Source organism: Neolamprologus brichardi, chromosome 17, assembly GCF_056152115.1.
Source record: "Neolamprologus brichardi isolate AB-2024 chromosome 17, ASM5615211v1, whole genome shotgun sequence".
Lineage (NCBI taxonomy): Eukaryota > Metazoa > Chordata > Actinopteri > Cichliformes > Cichlidae > Neolamprologus > Neolamprologus brichardi.
Window position 1 is genome coordinate 3,018,205 of NC_142120.1, and position 21,126 is coordinate 3,039,330.

Genomic DNA, 21,126 nt, shown 5'->3' on the forward strand with positions numbered 1-21,126 from the left:
TTCCAAAGAAAATACAGAAGATATTAGCTAAGTTATATTTACAGCTTCACAAAACTGCCTCAAACAGTAGCAAAGTGATGGATGCATTCCAGCTGATGACCTGGAAAAGGACTTAGTTATAGGGTGGCCTTGGACTAAGCTGGATCCTTGAATATGATGCCTTCATCTTCCAGGCTCCTAAGCAAGAACAATCCTTCACTTAGTCAGGCACATCCTCTATAGCTGTACATCACTGTACCGTGCAATGGCTCTTCATATTGAAAACACCACAAAGACACAACCACACAGTGCATGACACAAAGCATCAGTGTAAAATCTGAAACAAATGCTTGATGGTGGATTTTTGCAGATTTTAAAACTGAATCACTCATTTCACCAGAAAAGTCTCAGAGAAGTAAGATAAGACAACAAAAATGGGGTGCAGATTTGTTTTTATTGAGCCTGTAAAATATTGCTGTTACTTCAACAATAAAGTACATTTACATTTGTAACTAAACTTCAAATGGGCGAATCATCATTCCCATCATTTATGTTAACTCTCTTAATTTTCTTGAAAACTAGGAAATCAGCAGTAAGAATTTAACATACTAAATTATTACATTCTTGCTTTTACATGTAAATACATGAGAACACACTCTGAGCAGCATCAGACTTCTACGAGTGTTACTTTGTTTGAATGACCACTGTTGGTTGAGACATGAAACCAGTTGCAACTGGTTGTGCAGGCATCATCATCACTCCTGGCTGAAAAGTTGGAATAGGCTGCATGTTGACAACAGTATTATTCTGTATGTTGATGACAGTCGGGGTTTTCTTGCGATGCCTTAACTCACGATGCATCTGACACCAGGAGCACCACTGACAGAAGCAGGAAATTGCAATGTCCTTACAGAGAGAGCCCTGCAGAAAGAGAGTACAAGCATTACAGATGTGGTGTAATTCAGGTGGAGGAGCAGGTCATCTACCAACCAGAGGTTTGGTAGATCAATCCCTGGCTCTTCTGGTCCACATGTCACAATATCCTTGCAGCAGATACTGAGTATGCGTGTGAATGTTCGACAAAAAACATTTAGGCATAGTTGAAATCAAATATGGATGTTTTTGATTCAGTGAGTGAGACTTGTAATTCCCACTAAGGCTACGTTCACACTGCAGGTCTTGATGCTCAATTCAGATTTTTTGATCAAATCCGATTTTTTTTGTCTGCTCGTTCACACTACAAATAAAATGCGACAGCAAACGTGCTCTAGTGTGAACGCTCAAAGCGGCGCGCATGCGCAAAAGAAGACGTCACACACAACGCGCTCTGTTTAGACCCAGAGCAAACAGTATTGTTTGACAGATGGCCGTTAATATAAAGATTTCGGACTTCACGTTTCCCAATTTTTGCTTTAAGTTATTGTGTTATTTACATAATAATGTAAATAACCTAATAATGATCCTTATTGCTGTTTTAGAGGAGCGGTGCTTCAAAGGATAGTTGCAGATTTCTGTCAGAATCTGCAGATTATACAGTACAAATAAAATGTTCACGTTGTATTCCCAACAGTTTCACTGACATCTACGCTGGATGGCCAGGAAGCGTTCACGATATCTTCTCCGGCGCTGATAATTAGCGTCTGTCTTGTGTCAGTGACGTAAAAGATGGATTTAATGCGACATGACCATTCAAACAGCAGTTGCTTTCTAAAACATCGGATATGTATCGGATTCAGTACCACATACGAAAGTGACCCAGATCGGATTTGAAAATATCGGATTTGTGCCGTTCACACTGTCATACCATGATCGGATATGGGTCGCATAGGGTCAAAAAAAATCGGATTTGATGCGCGTTCGCCTGCAGTGTGAACGTAGCCTAAAGTCCAGCTTTGAGTTCAGTGTCATCATCTCACGGTTCATACCTTGATGCCATATCTGTTTCGCATGGCAGCTCTTACAGACAAAACTGCAGGAGGAACACAAATGGGTATCCCAAAGGCTGCTAATACACCAGAGCCACATATATCACATAAAGGGAGACAGTTGTTCTCTCCAAATCTTCCTGAAACAGTGCAGGCGAGACAGGGACAGCACCAGAATCCATAGCAGCCTTAAAAAAACCACAGAAACACATCAACAAAGTAGTAACAAGTCTCAAAAGATGAAGGCAACACAAATCAGAACAACTTGTAGTCCTGAAAATACAAATATAATTTATGAGTCAATCATATTTAAATGGCTTCTTACAAGTACGTGCATCCTCAAAGCAGTCACAAAGACCACTGTCCCAGTCTGTCAAGGGTTTTTCTGCCATTGTATGTTGAACTTCACCCACAGACACTGAATGATCACTCTGTGAAAGTCGAGAAGAAGAAAAAGCCAAATTAAATGAAACTCAAAATGTTAATTTTGAAGTTCTTTCTATCAAACTTGTTCACGAGACCTGAGACATTCAAATATTTGTAGCAATGGGAAAGTTTAAGTAGAGAAAAAAAGTATATGTTGTGGACACATGCACATAGATATGAAACCAAAGTGCATGTTAAGGATATTGTGGTCATTTTGTAAGTTGTCAGTTAAGCTTGATTAATTTATCCCTAATTCACAAGACATTTTATATATCAAGGTAAAAATTCTACAGCATTACAGAAAGAGACCCCCAAACATCGATAATGAACAAGCATTTGGGGATGAAGGAAGAGCAAGCTTTCTATACACATCCAAGTGACTGTAAAACAAACAGCAATACGTGGTTGACATACCTCAAAAGTAAACATCTGAACAGGATATGTAGACTGGTTTGGAAGTGAAAGTCTATTACGCTTACAGTTCAGACAGTTTAATCTACTTTAACTGTCCTCTACACCAGACAGCTTAGAATTTGGAGTTCGGGATGTGGTTTGCCTTCGGGAATACTAATAACACACAACAGTTTACATAAACCTTAGATTTTTACAGTCACACCGTAATGATGGCCTCTGTTTCTCCGACGAGGACTAATATACAAGATACGCTGCGTGTACACATTTGTATTTCCATGAAATTAAAAAGTGAAGGTTTCATCCACTTTTTAATTTCTTGGAAATGTATACATTTTCTTTACAAACTGCCTCTAGTATCATGGTACAAACAACTAAGTACTGACCACTAAGTTGGTGTAAAATGAATTGAATGAAAACTGGAACGTCTTACCTGCTATTGCTGGACACCCTTTGCACACCACTGAAACTTAATGAATAAAAGGATCCTTGGCTCTTTGGATAAGGAGTGTCAGTGGCATTTGGGCCAACACAAACAATGCTGCCAAGCCTGAAACTCTGGAAATGGAAACATGAAACTAAAAGTGAATTTCTATTATGTGGTAATCGCGGGGGCGATCGTGGCTCAAAGAGTTGGCAGTTCGTCTTGTAACCGGAAGGTTGCCGGTTCGAGCCCCGGCTCGGACAGTCTCGGTCGTTGTGTCCTTGGGCAAGACACTTCACCTACCACCTACTGGTGTTGGCCAGAAGGGCCGATGGCGCGATATGGCAGCCTCGCTTCTGTCAGTCTGCCCCAGGGCTACAACTGTAGCTGCCTCCACCAGTGTGTGAATGTGAGAGTGAATGAATAGTGGAATTGTAAAGCGCTTTGAGGGCCCCTAAAAGCGCTATATAAATGCAATCCATTATTATTATTATTATTATTAATAACTGCATTCCAGGTGGTTTTTAAAGGAAAAGCAAAAACAACTGAAAAAGGTGCTTATTATAAAAGAAAGAGTCCTAAGTGGTAAAAGAAAAATAAACAGTTCAGTTGCTTTTTGGAACAGGAACTAATAATTATCATTATCTTGTTTTTCTTCTTATCTTAAGAATCCTCAAAATGCCGATCTGTAACTTTGATACATATGTGACCACACCATGCCAGTGTTACACATGTAGGGAATTGATCAGGATTTATTGATTCTTATTTCAACATTGATATCCCTCATCGATTCAAATCCTTATTGATTCTCATTTGCTCCAGTTTGAGAGTCACCACCATCTCTAAGTAGCATATCAACGACATTACATTCCTGCAAACTAATTACACGGTGCGTGGTCAAATGTTTGTGAATGTTGTTTTCCCTCTTTGTTGTGATCAGTGTTGGGGTGATAACTCCAAAAAAGAAAAGTAAAGTTGTTACACGTATTACACAGAACACTTTTCTTAAAAGTAGTGCAGTATGTTACTTATGACACCCATGAGAAAGACATATCGCACTACCCGTTGTTGCTGTCCTGTTACTATGTAAAATGATTTGAAACACAGTGTCTCATAATTGCCAATTAACATTATAAACCTGTGGCTACAGCCCCATACACCAACACTAGTCCCTGTCCTAATGAGGACACACATGTTCTTTCTCTTAGTATTTAGGTATGAACGCAAAGCCGACAACACAAAGCAAAGATAAAAACCACCACGGAGAGACTTCAAAGCAATGATTCTACTTTAGAAACATGATGATGAATGTTAGATAGAAAGCATTTACGTAGAAAGAGCTTAGAAAGAAAGTGCTCGTGTGAATGGGTGAATGAGGCAAACTGCGTAAAGCGCTTTGAGAACTCAGATGCAGTAGAAAAACGATATATAAGAACCAGTCCATTTACCACAACTGTCCCACAACCTGGTCAAGGAATGGACTCAGCCTCGATAAAGAACTTATTTTCAAGACTAGTTCCCCTCTTCCAGCTGTTTAACTTTATCCTTGAATGCTAACTGTTAAACATCACCCGGAAATTTGCAGTGTTTAGGGGTTTTAAGGGTTTTCCCTCGAAACCTTAGACTTGCCACACTGATGAGCTTTGTCATTCCTCATATCAGGGTCTTCCATAAGGAGAACTATTCTACTCAATGTGGTAAAAGAAGTCTGTCAACAGTTTTAGTTGTGAAAACACTGATCAATGGGCAGATCTCTGCATCATGTTCTGGTTTGACCAGATCAAACATACTTCATGTCTCAGATGTAAATAGCTGCTGTTAGAACTTCAGGTACCAAGGATGAGTGAAGCTGGTGTACTTCTCATGTATTTACTTGCAGACTTGCTGTTATTTGCCCTGCTGAATGTTAGCTAAATTGTGATCCTTTGAAACATGGTGCCACTGAGTCTGTGTAGTGGAAGTACTAATTCTTGAGACTTTTTTGGGTACATACATTTAAAACCTTCGTGAAGAGTCATTGGTGTAATACTATAAAGCATGCAACTCAGGCCTCATCAAGGCACCAGCTTGGCTTTTACCATGATGAATCCAATGTAGCACTGTCCGTCTCCATTAAGAGCAAGGGCAGCGTTGATGAAAGCTGTAATTTCAATCAACAACTCATCTGAGAAGAAACAATGCTCTTGTTGCTGCACTGAGAACAGAGGTAATGAGACATAAGGTCTGGTTATGTACGGGAGTTCGACCTCTAAAGGGAATCTTTCTGTGCATTCCATTTCTTTTCTTTGGCAGTCACATGGATCATTGTTAAGGTCTTGGATGAGGGCCTTGCACTGTACAGTGATGTACAGCTATAGAGGATGCGCCTGATAAATAAAGGATCGTTCTTGCTTAGAAGCCTGGAAGATTAAGGTCTCATATTCAAGGATCCAGCTTAGTCCAAGGCCACATTGAAGAGGTGAAGAATATGTTCCTATGTCTGTGTCTGAAGACCTTTGCCAGGTCGTCAGCTGGCAGTTTTGTGTAGCTGTAAATCTGACTTAGCTAATATCGTCTGTATTTTCTTTAAAAGCCTGACATCCTCAATTTCTGTCAGGAGTGAGGTCAGATCATCATCGGCGTAAGCATTCCAGATAACAAATTCCTTTGGTTCTCCTGCTCAAACTTTTCTTAACCCATAGTTGACTGATTATTTGATCGTTTCCACCCTTGTTCAGGGTTTAGTTCTTTACATCAGTATTTATTGTAGCTTGAAGAGTTTCTTGTGTGCAGAGGTGTTAAAGAACTATATTCCTGGTGCACAGACGGTAACTGAAATGTTGACTATTGAAAACTGCCTGTTTCATTACTTGTGTTGGTCCACCATCTTGTGGTGTATTTAAGAACTGTTTTTAATATATTTTTGCATTCTTAGCACAATAAGGAGAAAGCATCTCCTTAACAGGACTGTAGTGTGAATGTAGGGGTAGCTGTAGCTGAGCAGTTCAATCTCCGTGTGCTCCAGTCTACATGCCAAGTGTCTTTGACGAGATACTAATCCCAAGTTGCTCTCCGATGCGTCCATTGGAATATGCATGCATGTGAATGTTAGATAGAAAGCACTTACATAGAAAGAGCATTTAAAAAATTACTGGTGTGAATGGATGAATGAGGCAAGCTGTGTAAAGTGCTTTGAGTGCTCAGAGTAGAAAAGCATTACATAAGAACAAGTCCATTTACCATGTGCGGGGCCTGTTGCTCTGACCTGTACAATACAAATATTTCTTATTTGCATTGTAATATCTTGTTGTTGTTTTTTTGTTCCTGTTCTCAGAAATCACACCATGTCAAACCCTTGTGCACAGTCACAGTGAAAATACAACTTACATCGACAGTGAATTAGCATTACTTCCATAACAAGTTAGGACACACTCATATCCACACCAACATAGCATATTCAGCATAGAACAGACAAGTAAGTGTTTTATAGACCTGCAGAACATTTCCTAAAGGGTTGTTTATTGATAAAAATAAATTTCGAGTAATTCCAGACTAGGGATCAATATTGCTACTCTTCAACCAGCAGCCTTCACAGACCGGGGTGAGGTGACTGACAGAGGTGACTGTGGAATCCTTTAAAAAACAGTTAAAAACTGTTGACCAATGCTTTTTACATTTTTATATTTTTAATTTACATTTAAACTCTATATTGTGTATATTGCTATTTATCGTACTGTTTATTTTAATCTCTGTGTGCAGCGCTTTGTGTCTAAGCCCCGGCTCGGACAGTCTCGGTCGTTGTGTCCTTGGGCAAGACACTTCACCTACTGCCTACTAGTGATGGCCAGAGGGGCCGATGGCGCGATATGGCAGCCTGTCAGTCTGCCCCAGGGCAGCTGTGGCTACAACGACCAGTGTGTGAATGTGAGAGTGAATGAATAGTGGAATTGTAAAGTGCTTTGAGGGTCTCAAAAAGCGCTATATAAATGCAAATAAACAGAAGAATCTCTAAGAATGTATCATTTTCATACGGTTACATACATTTGATTCTTTTTTAAAAAAAAATAATTAAATAACCTACAACATTAGATGTAAAATACATAGATGATGTAAAAGTCTTGCTGGACACCCTGTGTGCACCTGTGAAAAGGAATAAATAAAAGTCTGCACCTTGGAGTAGGAGTGGCACAGAGTTGCCATATGCTCAACGCAAAATGCTGCCAAACCTGAAACTAGATGAACGGAGTAAGGAAATCAAAAGTGCTCTCCAAAAAGATCCACTATGTTTCTTTAATAGAGAGAAGTTTTAATCTTATGTTTTTATTGCATCCAAGTTCTTTTTAAACATACAAACAAATGCATGAGCGACATGACTCATAAAGGATGTTTTTCAAAAGCATTTAACATAAAATCAAATATGTATAAAAAAAAGTTTTTATGTCAAATTGTCTCATAAATTCAATTTTATTGTTCTTCTACTGCTGCATTAAAATAGAGAAACAGCAAAATGTTCTTCATTTATTATTTGAAACAGAAACTAATAATAGTCACTATCATGTTTGTCTTTTGTCTGAAGGATCCTTGAAGTCTCAGGATGTGACCCTGACCTAGATGTGACTGTTAAGAAGATACAACAGACATGCTGTACGGGTCAGTTTAGTTTTTTAGACTTAAAGTCATCAAAGGTTTAACTTCTTTCTTCTTAAAGCCACTGTGAAGAAAACTTAAAGGAAGCTCACTCCGTCTCTGTTTTTTCATGCTTGTGTTCAGGTTCAGGTTCATGGTCATGTTTTGGTTTGCCCACGTCATAGTCTTGCATGCTCCTGTTCAGATTCGTGTTTATGTCATGTTTTGCCTTCAGTTTTGTTTTTGCTATCAGCCTAAATAAATAGCTTTTCTTTTCTTTTTTTTTAAGCATTGGTTTTTTCTTCCATGTCTTCTTTTGGGTCTGCACCACAAACACATCGCCATCACTCGCCCTGTAGGCCCTATCAGAGCTGCCCTATGGGCAGTAATGCATTACTATTAATGTAATCCGATTACTTTTTTCAAGTAATGAGTAAAGTAAGGGATTACTATTGCAAAAAAGGTAATTAGATTACTGTTACTTTCCTGTAAGCATGCTGCGTTACTGCGTTACTAAAACCGTGATTTGTTTGCGAGAGTGTCTCATGACAGTGACGTAAGCGAGTGCGACGTTCGTGACAACAGCTGTGTGCAGATCAACAATGGATCATATATCGAGTGCAGAGAGAGTATGAGCGTGCAGCGTTTAAAGCGTGGAAGTACTGACCTTACTTTGAGTTTGATTCCGTAAAAAGTGACAAAAACATTAGCGTCCGCTGCTCACTGCGTGGGAAGAAAACTTCTTTTTACAGTGAAAAAACACCTAAACTTCCGAGCAAGCACCGAGTACGCTGCCACGGGAATGTGACGTTCACAGAGGAACTCCCGGATCCTTCCACTAACATGACGGCTACGACACATCTGCACCAGGGCAAACCTCCGCCTGCCCCACTCCTGCTGTACAGGTGAAAATAGAGCAACAGGACCGCTAGTCTTTGATTTTATTTATTTTCTGCTGTGTTTTTACGTGCATCTTTTTGAAAGAGTGAGTGTAAACACAAAAAAATATTTTATTTTATGTGCTGGAATGTGCAGAAAATGGGTTTAAAGGTTAAACAAATTTCTTCCAGTCAGAGAATGGTGCATATAATTTAATATTTACTTGATGCATAAAGTTAAAAGATTAAAACTAATAAAACAAGTTTTAAAAAGAGACTTCATTTTATTAAATTTTATGTGATGGATTGTGCAGAAAAAGTAGAATTGGGCTGAAAGATCTATTTTTTTTATTACATATTCAGGTTGTAAATCATGTTTTTAAAAAGTAACTAAGTAACTAATTACTTTTGAAAACAAGTAATCAGTAAAGTAACAGGATTCCTTTTTGTTGGAAGTAATCAGTAATTAGTTATATTACTTTCTTCAAGTAACTTGACCAACACTCAGCCCTATACCATTGGCTCCTGCTTTGCTTGGGTTTTAATCAAATATATTAAAATAGTTACTGATAACAACTCCTTATACCTGTCTCTGTCTCTCTACCTCTCTCTCTCTCCCTTGCATTGCATGCTGAGTGAGTATGAGTGGAGCCAAGTCAGTCTTTTCTCTGTCAATTGTTTTCTCATATTCTTTGGTTTCTGCATCTCCTTTCTTGATAGATGCTGTTTTTTGACTATGGGGCTGAGAAAGGTGTGACGGCATCTGCTCCATGTGCCGACACACCTGGCCCTCCATTCAATGTAGGGCAAGGCGTGTACATTGATTTAGCTTACAATGAAAGCCCTAGGAGGAGTTGTTGTGACTGGCAGTGCTGTCTACCAGTTGTACTGGTGTTCCTCAGTCAATCGCTAAAATACTGCAAGGAAAAGTTGCTAGTGGGTTGAAGACAAATGTGGAGACAACAGACCAAATAAATCCTATGCCAACACACACTTGCACAATCTACACCATGCTTGGGCCACACAGTTGTTGCGGGCGTTTGTGGTGCAGATCCCAGGAATGGCAGTTGCTGATAATGTTAAAATATGATTCTGTAGAGCAGGTTTGCGGCCCGCTGGGAGGAATGAGTGTGTGTCTACTGAGACCAGAGTGCTGGCTCTTTGAAGTTTGTCTCAAACAATGATTTTTACTCTTTAGATGAAATTAATGTTGCAGAAATTATTTAGCTATGAGCTTGAGTGAGAAAAAGCAGTTTGGATTGGAAAAGCATGTAACCGAGAGAGCAGCTTCCAGAGACATTTCAAAAAGATAAAATATTTTCAAATATATTCTTCTGACTTTCTCGTTTCTTTTCCAGTGGCAGGTTTCAGAATAGGCCATTTAAATATAAATCAGGGAAGAAACAGACTGAAGAGGGCCAAAGAGAAACAAGACATGGTGTTTTGTTGTGTTTGAATTTTTGGTTCATTTATTTTGGGCATTTGGGACTTGACCACCTTCGGCACCACTTATTATACAGGCAGCAGAGTACTGTCTCTAACAAACTGATTTCCTAAATACGGGATAAATAAAGGACTTTGTATCCTGTCATTACAATCCTTTTCCTGCTGCTGGCTACCATGTTTTTGTCTTTCAACAGGCAGCAAAGAACTAATTACTTGCCAGCACCTGTTGGTAGCTTACCTGATATAAGCAGGAAATTAACCGCCCCTAAGCCAAGGATCCTTTTTATAATTAGTTTACTCATATAGACATCTCTGGGGTTAGTTTGATGCTTTTTTGTTCTTCTTCCAGATTCAGTCTTTTGTGTTCTGCTAACTTGTATTTATTATTTATTTTTTTGTTGTAGCAGGAACTCTGAGCTCCTCTCGATGTGTAAATGGAAATAATTTGGACAAACTGCATGACATCAAACATCAGTATAAAGTCTGAAAGAAAAGTTTTATGATGGACTTTTGCCATAGTTGGCTACAAAAATGAGCCCTGAAACTTTGATTTCGTCTTTGTATCTGATTTCGTCATTTTACTATTTTTTTTACTAAATGAATCTCAGAACTATAGTGAATCACCAACTCTCACTATCATCATCATTTCTAAAAATATAACATTTAAAGGAAAAATGTTGCATTATTAGGAAAATAATACAAATAATTGATCATACAATTCAATTAAAAAATATTAGAGGCTCTGATTTCACTGATAAATACATTAAAGCTAACTCAGAGCAGTGCCACTGTGAGTTAAGCAACAAAACCAGCTGTGGGTGGTTGTGCAGACACCATCGCTACTGGTAGCTGGGCAACTGGAACAGGCTGCATGTTGTAAACGGTGTTGTTCTCTATAGTGATTACAATCGGGGTTTTCTTGCGATGCTTTAACTCACGATGCATCTGACACCAGGAGCATGAGGCGCAGAAACAGGAAACTGCAATGTCCTTACAGAGAGAGCCCTGCAGAAAGAGAATACAAGCATTACTTTGCTTTTTCTCTCCACTTTTAGTTCAGAGTATGTCATCGTCTTGCGCTTCATACCTTGATGCCATATCTGTTTCGCATGGCAGCCCTTACAGACAAAACTGCTGGAGGAACACAAACAGGTATCCCAAAGGCTGCTAATACAGCAGAACCAAGTATGTCACATAAGGGGAGACAGCTGTTCTCTCCAAATTTTCCTGAAACAGTGCAGGCGAGGCAGGGGCCGCACCAGAAACCATAGCAACCTGAAAAACAGAGAAACACATCAATAAACTGGTAACAAGTCTCAAAAGATGAAGACGATACAAATCAGAACAACTTGTAGTCCTGAAAACACAAATACAATTTATGAGTCAATCAAATTTAACTGGCTTCTTACAAGTACGTGCATCCTCAAAGCAGTCACAAAGACCACTGTCCCAGTCTGTCAAGGGTTTCTCTGCCATTGTGTGCCAAGATGCTATAGGATTGCTCTGTGAAAGTAGAGGAGCGGGTAAACCAAAGTTAAAGACATGCATCTGCAGAAAGAACCGTCTGTTGTGTAGGACGTCTAGGCAGTAGATGATCAGATTAGATTCTGGAGCACCTTGTAGCAAAGCTTGTTCATGAGAAACCTTAAATTCTTAAAATATTTGTTCCAGCGATCGCTAAGATTAACTACGAAAAATAGAAAGAAGAAGAACACTGTACTGTATGTTGGCTACAATTCAAATATATATACATGTAAAAAAAAAAAAAAGCTTTCTACCTCAGAAAATTACATAGTTCCTTTGATTAGAAGCAGCATCTTTTTATGTTTGAATAAACACAAACAAACTGAAACTATAGGCTCGGAGAAATGAAATGAAAAGTGGATTGTCTGTAATTCTTCAGCTAAATCTGATTTATACATCCTTGATTCCAAAGACTAAGATTGAGCATTAAAAACGCAACAGCGTCAGACAGAAAAACACCAGAAACACCACGAGGTAAAACACTGACTTTCCTAAAACATCCAAGTTCATTTTAAACAGTCACGAGGTTGAGAGTACAGTTCAATATAAACTGACCTCTACACAAGACAGCTTACAGTCTGCAGCCCTGCATATAATTCACCTTTGCAGATAAACAGTTACCAATACAGAGGGTCAATAATAAACAAACACTCATCTCTTTCTAAGAATGTATCAATTTACATAAACTTACATACATTTTAGTCCCTCTGTCATCACATCTCCTACAGCGTTATACATCCAATATTACACAGTGAACCATAAAGGAATCACACCAAACGGTAAATGATGTAAAATTCATTGTAGAAAAGTGGAAGGTCTTACCTGGTCTTGCTGGACTCCCTGTGTGCACCTGTGATAAGGAATATAGGAAAGGATGCACCTTGTAATGGGAGTGGCTTAGAGTTGCCATTGGCTTGACACAAAAATGCTGCAAAACCTGAAACTATAGCAACAGAGAAAGGAAATCAAAAGATAATGCCCAGAAGTTCCTCTATATGTTATAGTACATATAGTACTGTAAGTACTCTAAGGACTTTTTACAACACTGTGGTGGAATGGCAGAGAGGGATGGGGAAACTCAACAAACTGGTCAGGAGGACCAGATCTGTCCTGGACTGTCCGCTGAAGTCCATCGAGCAGGTTGGAGAGGAGAGGATGTTGTCTAAGCTGACATCCATCGTGGACAATACCTCCCATCCCCTGCATGAGCACTGAGCTGCTCATTCAGCAGTAGACTTTTAACACCCACAGTGTAGGAATATGTTTATACATATTTCTGTACATTGTTACCTGTATAACTTCAGTTGCTTATGTATATGGACTCTTCCTTCTATATTTTATATTCTCCTTGCTGTAAGAGCAGTGTAACACCCAAACTTCGCGTACGCGGGACAATAAAGGTTTATTCTCTTCTATTAAGAGCGGCTATGCCTACATTACACCACAAGAGGGAGTATATCCTAAAAGATCAGATCAAGTTGGAGTAAAGAGGCCAGGCCATTCACTGTTATACAAAAGTCCTGAGATTGTGTACAGAATGTGTAACAATGCACGATTTCTGTATGTTTGCAGGTAAGCAAGCATAAAATAGTCAAGTTGACCTTGGTGTAAGGTTACGTCCATTGGGTGTTTATAGTGCATTTATGGGGGGCATCAGTGTAGATTAGCAATGGTAATAATTATCAGCAGGTAAAGCTAATTCACCAGTCATTTTACCTACCTTGTGGCTGTGGCAGTTTAATTTGTGTACCTAGGTGTAATCACAGTGACACAAGACTCTGAATCACAGTAATCTAGTGGTTATCAGTTTATTTTTGTTCTACTGTAAGTGTTTGTTGTTCTGAGTTTGAAACCGATCAGGCCACTCACTGTCACACAATGTATACAACAACACTAGAGACTGTGTACAAAATGTGTAATGATGCATTATGTCTGTATATTTGCAGATCATACTGCAATTGTGGACTCATTTTAATTAACATTGCCGTTGTTCTCCTCTGAAGATCTGCTCTCAGCTGGAAGCCCACCAAGCCAACTATGTTCATGGGTGCATCGGTGACTTTTTACAGAAAGACAAGCATTGCTTCCTTGCTTTTCACGACATCATAGATTCATATGGTGGGATTAAACAGATCTCAAGTAATCATAAAAATCATAGCATCACAGACAAATTGATATTCATGATCAGTGTTGGTCAAGTTACTTGAAAAAAGTAATCAGTAACTAATTGCTGATTACTTCCCCCCAAAAGTAATCCTGTTACTTTACTGATTACTTATTTTCAAAAGTAATTAATTACTTAGTTAATTAGTTACTTTTTAAAAACACGATTTACAGCCTGAATAGGTGATAAAGCGATAGATCTTTCAGCCCAATTCTACTTTTTCTGCATAATCATCATACAAAATGTAATCAAATGGAAAAGTCTCTTTTTTTTAAACTTGTTTTATTAGTTTTAATCTTTTAACTTTATGCATCAAGCAAAAATTTAATTATATGCAACATTCTCTGACTGGAAGAAATTTGCTTAACATTTAAACCTATTTTCTGCACATTCCAGCACATAAAATAAAATATTTTTTGTGTTTACACTCAGTCTCTCAAATAGATGCAAGTAAAACACAGCAGAAAATAAATAAAGTCAAAGACTAGCGGTGCTGTTGCTCTATTTTCACGTGTAAAGCAGGAGTGGGGTAGGCGGAGGTTTACCCTGGTGCAGGTGTGCCGCGGTCAGTGGAAGAATCCGCAAGTTTCTCTGTGAGTTTCCCATTACGTCGTAGCTACTCGGTGCTTGCTCGGAAGTTTAGGGGTTTTTTCGCTGTAAAAAGAAGTTTTCTTCCCACGCACAACGGACACTAATGTTTTTGTCACTTTTTATGGAATCAAACTCAAAGTAAGGTCAGTACTTCCACGCTTTAAACGCTGCACGCTCATACTCTCTCTGCACTCGATATATGATCCATTGTTGATCTGCACACAGCTGTTGTCACGAACGGCGCACTCGCTTACGTCACTGTCATGAGACACTCTCGCAAAAAAATCACGGTTTTAGTAACGCAGTAACGCAGCGTTCCTACGGGAAAGTAACGGTAATCTAATTACCGTTTTTGCGATAGTAATCCCTTACTTTAAAAAAGTAATCAGATTACAGTAATTACGCGTTACTGTCCATCTCTGTTCATAATCTCTTAGAAAAAGTATTGAAATAGAACATTTCCATTTAGGTATTTTTCACATTTGCATAACATTACGACAACATTACCCGTGACTGTGGGCTGATCTTGTTTACAACATGTTTTGTTTTTCATGTAACAGGACTTTTGGGTTAGATGGACGAATTTATTCAGAATATAGTTTGAGATACTTTTACATATACAAAGTTAGTATGTCTAAAAAAGTTACAGATTCACACAGAGATTTAAGAACTTAGTAGAGTTCACTTTTATTTTTGTAGATGTGTTTGAGGGTCATTGATCTCCCACTTTCTCAATTGTCATGATCATCATTATTGTAGCATTAAAACAATTAACTTACATGTCACGAGCTAGCTCAGAGAGGCAATGAAAACCATGCATATATAAAACATACGATGCTTGTCTTGAGTGTATCACAGTAGAAATCCTTAGAGGGGGAAAAAAGGTCAAAAGCATGACTGTCATAACCAAATATCAATTAGTTTGGTGAGACCAAACATAACTGATCTTAGAGGACAGATCACACCAACGAGGAGCAACCTCAGCACGAAGCCATAACAAACTCTCAATTTTTCCCAGTGGGTGTGGGCTGCATGTTGACGACCTGGGTGCCGTGTTTGCGAACTTTTAACTCGCGATGCAACTGGCACCATGTGCACCACATACAGACACAGGAAGTGGCGATGTCCTTACAGATAGAACCCTGTAGAGAAATATTCTGTAACTATACTCATTTTACTACTTGTACCATTTGTTAGTTAGTAATTTACCAGTGGGAGCCTAAAAAACATCTGTCAGAATAATATTTTTATTAATAAGTGTTATATGGTTTTACCTGGATGCCATATTTGTGTCGAACGCCAACCCTCAGACCCAAGGCAGCAGGAGGCACAAACAGTGGTATCCCAAAGGCTGATAACACAGCGGGGCTGCAGATGTCACATAATGGGAGACAGCGGTTCTCTTCAAACATTCCTGCAACGGTACAGGCGAGGCAAGGGCAACACCAGAAACCATAGCAGCCTGGAAGTAATATTTGTTTATTTATGTTTTAGTACATTATCTAAATGCAGCATATGATGATAAAAGGGAAATATAAATAAAAAAATTTGGTTGCTTACAAGATTTTATGTCGTCACAACAGCCAAAGAGGCCAGTATTCCAGTTGGCTGTCATTGTTGTTGACTGGTTATTGTACCTGTTAATACATGGAAATCAGTACCAAGCAAGAACACCTAATGCAAAACCTTCACCTTTAGCACATATTCCTCATTAAGAGGCTGATTTAACAAGACAAAGAACAAGTTTTGTTTTCTAAATGTCATGTGACTTCCCTCACACCCAGGTAGCTGCCCCTCCCTGAGCCCAGCTCTGCTGGAGATTTCTTGTTAAAAGGGAGTTTTTCTTCTCACTGTTGCAAAGTGCTTGCTCACAGGGGTCATCTGATTGTTGGGGGTTTCTCTCTATTATTCTAGAGTCGTTTGCTTTACAGTACAAAACACCTTGAAGCAACTGCTCTTACTCAGTGACCATGCTTCAATAAATAAAATTGAATTGAACTGAATTGAACATCAAAAGGTATCTAATGTACACTAAGTGAATATGCTTGCAAGTTAAAAAGGAGTAGGAAGAATAGAAGAATTACTGGGATGGACCATAGACAAATCTCTATAAAAAAAAACTTTAAATCCCAGCTTGACAGCTATTCCATTTGTATGAAGACCAAATATTTATGACCTCATAGTATTGCATACAATAAATGCAACTTTGACTGTGTTGTTTTGATGAGTGATATCTAAGTGTTGCACACTCAGAGAGACATGACTCCATTCTCTTTATTCTCCTCACTTCAGGTTTGGAGTTTAAAGGCAGCATAGCATATCATCACCAAACAATGCTCTCAAACACTGTTTTTTCTCCATCCATCCATCCATTTTCTTCCATTTAAAATCGTGGGGATCGTGGGGGCAGCAGCCCAAGCAGAGAAGCCCAGACCTCCCTCTCCCCAGCCACCTCCTCCAGCTTGTCCATGGGAACACCAAGGCGTTCCCAGGCCAGCCAAGAGATATAATCTCTCCAGCATGTCCTGGGTCTGCCCCGGGGCCTCCTCCCAGTGGGACACGCTCAGAACACCTCACCCAGGAGGCATCCTTGCCAGATGCCCGAACCACCTCAACTGGCTCCTTTTGATGTGGAGGAGTAGCAGCTCTACTCTGAGCCCCTCCCGGATGGCCAAACTTCTCACCCTATTTCTAAGGGAGAAAGGGTAAGAAGATCCCCTCCCCGAATCGCTACCTTATCGTGGCGGAGGGGTTTGTGTGTCTCAGGGATCCCAGGGGCTATGTTGTCTGGGGGCTTCTGCCCCCCTGATAGGGTCTCCCATGGCAAATTGGTCTTGGGTGAGGGACCAGACAAAGAGCGATTCAGAAGATCCCTATGACAAGACCATCAAGGGAACAGTTCACCCTGCCTGGGATAGGGTAACTGGGGCCCCACCCTGGAGCCAGGCCTGGGGACGGTGCCCAAGGGCGAGTCCATGGGGCTGGCTGGGCACGGCCAGAAAAGGGGACATGGGCCCATCCTCCTGCAGGCCCACCACCCACAGGAGGTGCCGTAGGGGTCGGGTGCATTGTGAGCCAGGCGGCAAGCCAGGAGCGGACCGATCCTGGCTATCAAGACTAAAATAATTCACTGAAATTTTTTCAAAAAATAAAACACAATTAAATCAGCATATTTAGAGATTTCCTCAAAGATTACGAAAATGTCAGTTTTATAACCACTCTTAGATCGCAACAAAGGCAGTGCAATCAGTAAATGAATTTGTTAACAGCAACATTGGGTAGTGTTAAACTGTGTGTATGAAATTTTTTACCATGTTGTTAACCACACCTAAGCAATGCATTTACCAGGAAGCCACTACCACACAGTTGTATAAAGAACAAGGGCGAGGTAGCTCAGCTCTGTAAATCATTCATGAGTCAAACAACTAGTGTTGTGTTTTTCTCCAAGTGGGATTGCACAATCGTGTAATTTACTTTTCCCACACTGAGTTAGAATTGTATGCACTTTAAAAATATAACTTTTACAGAAGGAGAAAAAAAGACACACAAACTCGACACAGTGCCACATGCATCAGTTACAAAATGTTAGTTAGAAATAATAAACATGTTTTTAAAATACTCAGTGACCATAAATGTTTGTTAAAAGACCAGAATGATTACATTAGTTTACATCTTTCAGCTGAAAGACAGAACAGATCATTTTTATGTTAGATCTGCAAGCTTTTGTAGGCATTTACAAGTCATCTTCCAAACGTAGCTTTTTACAACTTGGAAAATATATTTTTTAAAAATACGATAAAAATGATTTCTTCTCTGTTCTAGCTGTTTGATATAATCTCACACCTCTCACTGTTTTGATGATAAATTTCCATTTTTACTAGCAACCAAAGAACCTTACCTGTTAAAGCTGGAAGTCTTGTTGTGAAGTGCTGCATGTGCACCGTGCATTACTCAGATACCTCGGAAAAAAATGCAGCCGAACCAGAACGATTACACATAAAAAAAGGTTAAAACAACAACGCGCACCGAGGTGTGGCAAACCTGTTGACCACATCGCTGTAAAACACAGTCAGTGTGCTTCATAAATAGATAGATAGATATAATTTTATTTCGAACATGCAAATATAATTGAAATAACAACAGAAAAAAACCAAAAAAGCAAAACTTAAAAATCATCAAGTTTTCATGTTTATATCTTTGTCTACAGAATGCGTGTGCTCGAAAAGGAGTAGGATGAAGTTGACACTTTTCTTGTTCCTACCCCCTTATTTCAAATTTTATTGCTTACAAATCCATATCCATTATTCAACATTATTTGATCATACATGGTTAACTATGTACAAGTTTAACACATTGAACATACACAAATAAAAACCATTTTCAGCACGTAAACCAGAACAACAACAAACTACATTTTTTACATAAACTAATCACCCTGTCTATAACACCCGTTCAATCTCTGAGCTTGTTTTATATCTATGTGACAAACACCTTAATAAACACACAATGAGACAACTCAGTCACTGAGAGGAAGATTTCCTATATTCATGCAATTTATTTTTTTTGAACAATCGTGTGAATTTTTGTATTGATGTACTTGTCTTGATTTCATCTGTACAGGTGTTGCACACACTAACTCCTCTGACTGTAATGCTCTGATATTTTACATTTGTCCTTACTACTGGCTTGCTGAACATACGGATTCCTCTCAGGTCAGGAGTATTTGGTCTTATTTGGAACAAGTTCTGAATGTTGTGGGGCAAAGATTTATTTGCTGCTTTGTACATTGTTTGCGCAGTTCTGAGGTCAACCAAATCTTTAAATTTGAGAATATTTAATTTGATAAAAAGTGGATTTGATGGTTCTCTTGAAGTAGAGAACCATCATTTTGATGGCCAAACCTCAATTTCCATTTTTTTTTTAAAAATTTAACAACAGGCGTGTGTCAGAAAAAAGAAATGACAATAATGTTATTGATATTGTCATGCTGATGTTTTTTCATTATCATCATTTGGTTAATGGTACGTGATGTGCAAAGTGGTCATCAGTCAGTTGGATGATTGAAACCAAAATGTATTAGCTTTAAAAAAAAATCTCTCTTTTAAAGGTTTCTTTTAGGTTTTTTAGCCTTTATTCTTAGTTTGACTGCCAAACACTGACTGACGTTTATGTGCAATTTTTCAAACTGCACACGTCTTTGCAGTTTTCTTGTTTTCTATAAGATCGTTATTTGATATGTTTTTCCACAAAAACGACTCACATTTTCCTCACACTCAACCTTAATCCTGTTTTGCATTAAAACTGAGCTCATGTGATGATGTAAGTACATTTTGAGTATCACCAGCAGATGTTAAAAATTAATGTCTGAAAATGGGTAAAAGTTCAGTCAAAAAAGACTTAAGAATTGTGAATTTTCCTTTTTCTAAATATTTTAATAATATCATTTAAGTTCAATAAGAAATTCAATAAAGTTTTATTTATATAGCACCACTTTAAAGTTTTCCTTTGGCTTTTTATATTGTAAAGACCCTACAATATGAAATAGACGAGCCAAATGATCAAACGAACCTTTAAGCACAGCACTTGGTGGGAAGGAGGAACTCGATTTTAACAGGAAGGACCTTTAGCTGTCCCAGGCTCAGCATCCAGCTTGACCAGTTTAGAGGTGAGAGACGAGAGAAAAGGACCGCTTTTGGATAAAACGCAGACTGTGGCAGCAGACAAACATTGCCGTGCAGCGGTGGTGTGAATAAACGCACTGGGAGAGAAAAGAGGGGACGACATTTTCAGTGCATCATGGGAAGTCAACAAGCAGCGCGAACCTACAGCAGCACAACTAAAGGATGGTTCAGGGTTGTCTGATTCAGCCCAACAACTGTCTGTCTGTCCATCTGTCGAGTCGCCACAGTTTTCAAAGTATGTTCAAATTTTGTGTGAGGGTAGATACCAAGAACAGCACAGGCAGATTTCTTTTTGCCAGTGAAAACTTTATTACTCACAATTTTTTGTGAAGCATTTTCAAACGTATACTAGGCCTTGGGGGACACAAGTACCTAGTCCGGCTAAGCATCTGACCTTGAGCTTCAAATTTCAAGAGGATCTCAAGGTTTTCTTTTAGCTCATATAAGCCAAAATCTGCTCCATACAAATGGTTAAAGATTATAAACTACACCTTATGTATAGAAGGTCAGGGTCATAACATTTAGGATAAAGCTTTAGTTTCCAAAGGATCATATCCAAACTTTTAAGTGATATATTAGTTATTAGGGGTTATAAGCACTTTCTTTGCGCTCTTTGAAACATTTTTTTTCAATACACATTAAATGAGTTCACAATGACACAAAAAGATGAATATACTACACCAGATTTCCATCTCAGTATAAGTGTCAGTGTTTTTGTGTAGCCCTCGCCCTTCGGGGCTCTCTAAGGGCTCCTGTTGTTTTTTGCAGTTACTTTTCTTTAAATGTAAATTCTGAGTTTGTCATGTTTGTTATGTATAATTAGAATCTTATAAGAATCTTAAAATCAGTACGATAATGTACAGTGTAAAGCCTGAGTGATGTGTTCATACATACTGTTAAAAGACAAGTGTTAGACTAACTGCAGGCGCTGGAGAGAAGGCTGTTTAAATAGAGAGACGTCCAGTCTAGAGGTGATGGATGCATGAATGAGTTTTTCTAGGTCTTTAGGAGGAAAATAAGGCTTCACTTTGGCAATTTCATGTAACTGATAAAAACTTTGGACACTTGCTTC

The 21,126-nt window shown here is 38.9% G+C and overlaps 3 protein-coding genes across 3 annotated transcripts; all 3 read right to left on the reverse strand.

Moving 5' to 3' along the window:
• Positions 1 to 663: 663 nt before the first annotated feature.
• LOC148097846 (placenta-specific gene 8 protein-like) lies at positions 664 to 3,231 on the reverse strand. The gene is made up of 4 exons (XM_087830720.1): positions 3,175 to 3,231; positions 2,230 to 2,335; positions 1,905 to 2,092; positions 664 to 900 (listed from the first exon to the last, which is right to left on the reverse strand). Exons 2-4 carry the CDS (start codon positions 2,294 to 2,296, stop codon positions 664 to 666), a joined length of 492 nt encoding a protein of 163 aa, XP_087686846.1. The 5' UTR covers positions 2,297 to 2,335; positions 3,175 to 3,231.
• A 7,609-nt stretch (positions 3,232 to 10,840) lies between these two features.
• On the reverse strand, positions 10,841 to 11,642 carry LOC102797567 (cornifelin-like). The gene is made up of 3 exons (XM_006799762.2): positions 11,504 to 11,642; positions 11,182 to 11,369; positions 10,841 to 11,099 (listed from the first exon to the last, which is right to left on the reverse strand). The coding sequence occupies exons 1-3, from the start codon at positions 11,640 to 11,642 to the stop codon at positions 10,890 to 10,892; spliced, it is 537 nt and encodes a 178-aa protein (XP_006799825.2). The 3' UTR covers positions 10,841 to 10,889.
• Positions 11,643 to 15,091: 3,449 nt separating this feature from the next.
• LOC102778820 (cornifelin-like) lies at positions 15,092 to 16,011 on the reverse strand. Its single transcript, XM_006799697.3, has 3 exons — positions 15,934 to 16,011; positions 15,648 to 15,835; positions 15,092 to 15,515 (listed from the first exon to the last, which is right to left on the reverse strand). The coding sequence occupies exons 1-3, from the start codon at positions 15,986 to 15,988 to the stop codon at positions 15,378 to 15,380; spliced, it is 381 nt and encodes a 126-aa protein (XP_006799760.3). The 5' UTR covers positions 15,989 to 16,011; the 3' UTR covers positions 15,092 to 15,377.
• Positions 16,012 to 21,126: the final 5,115 nt, after the last annotated feature.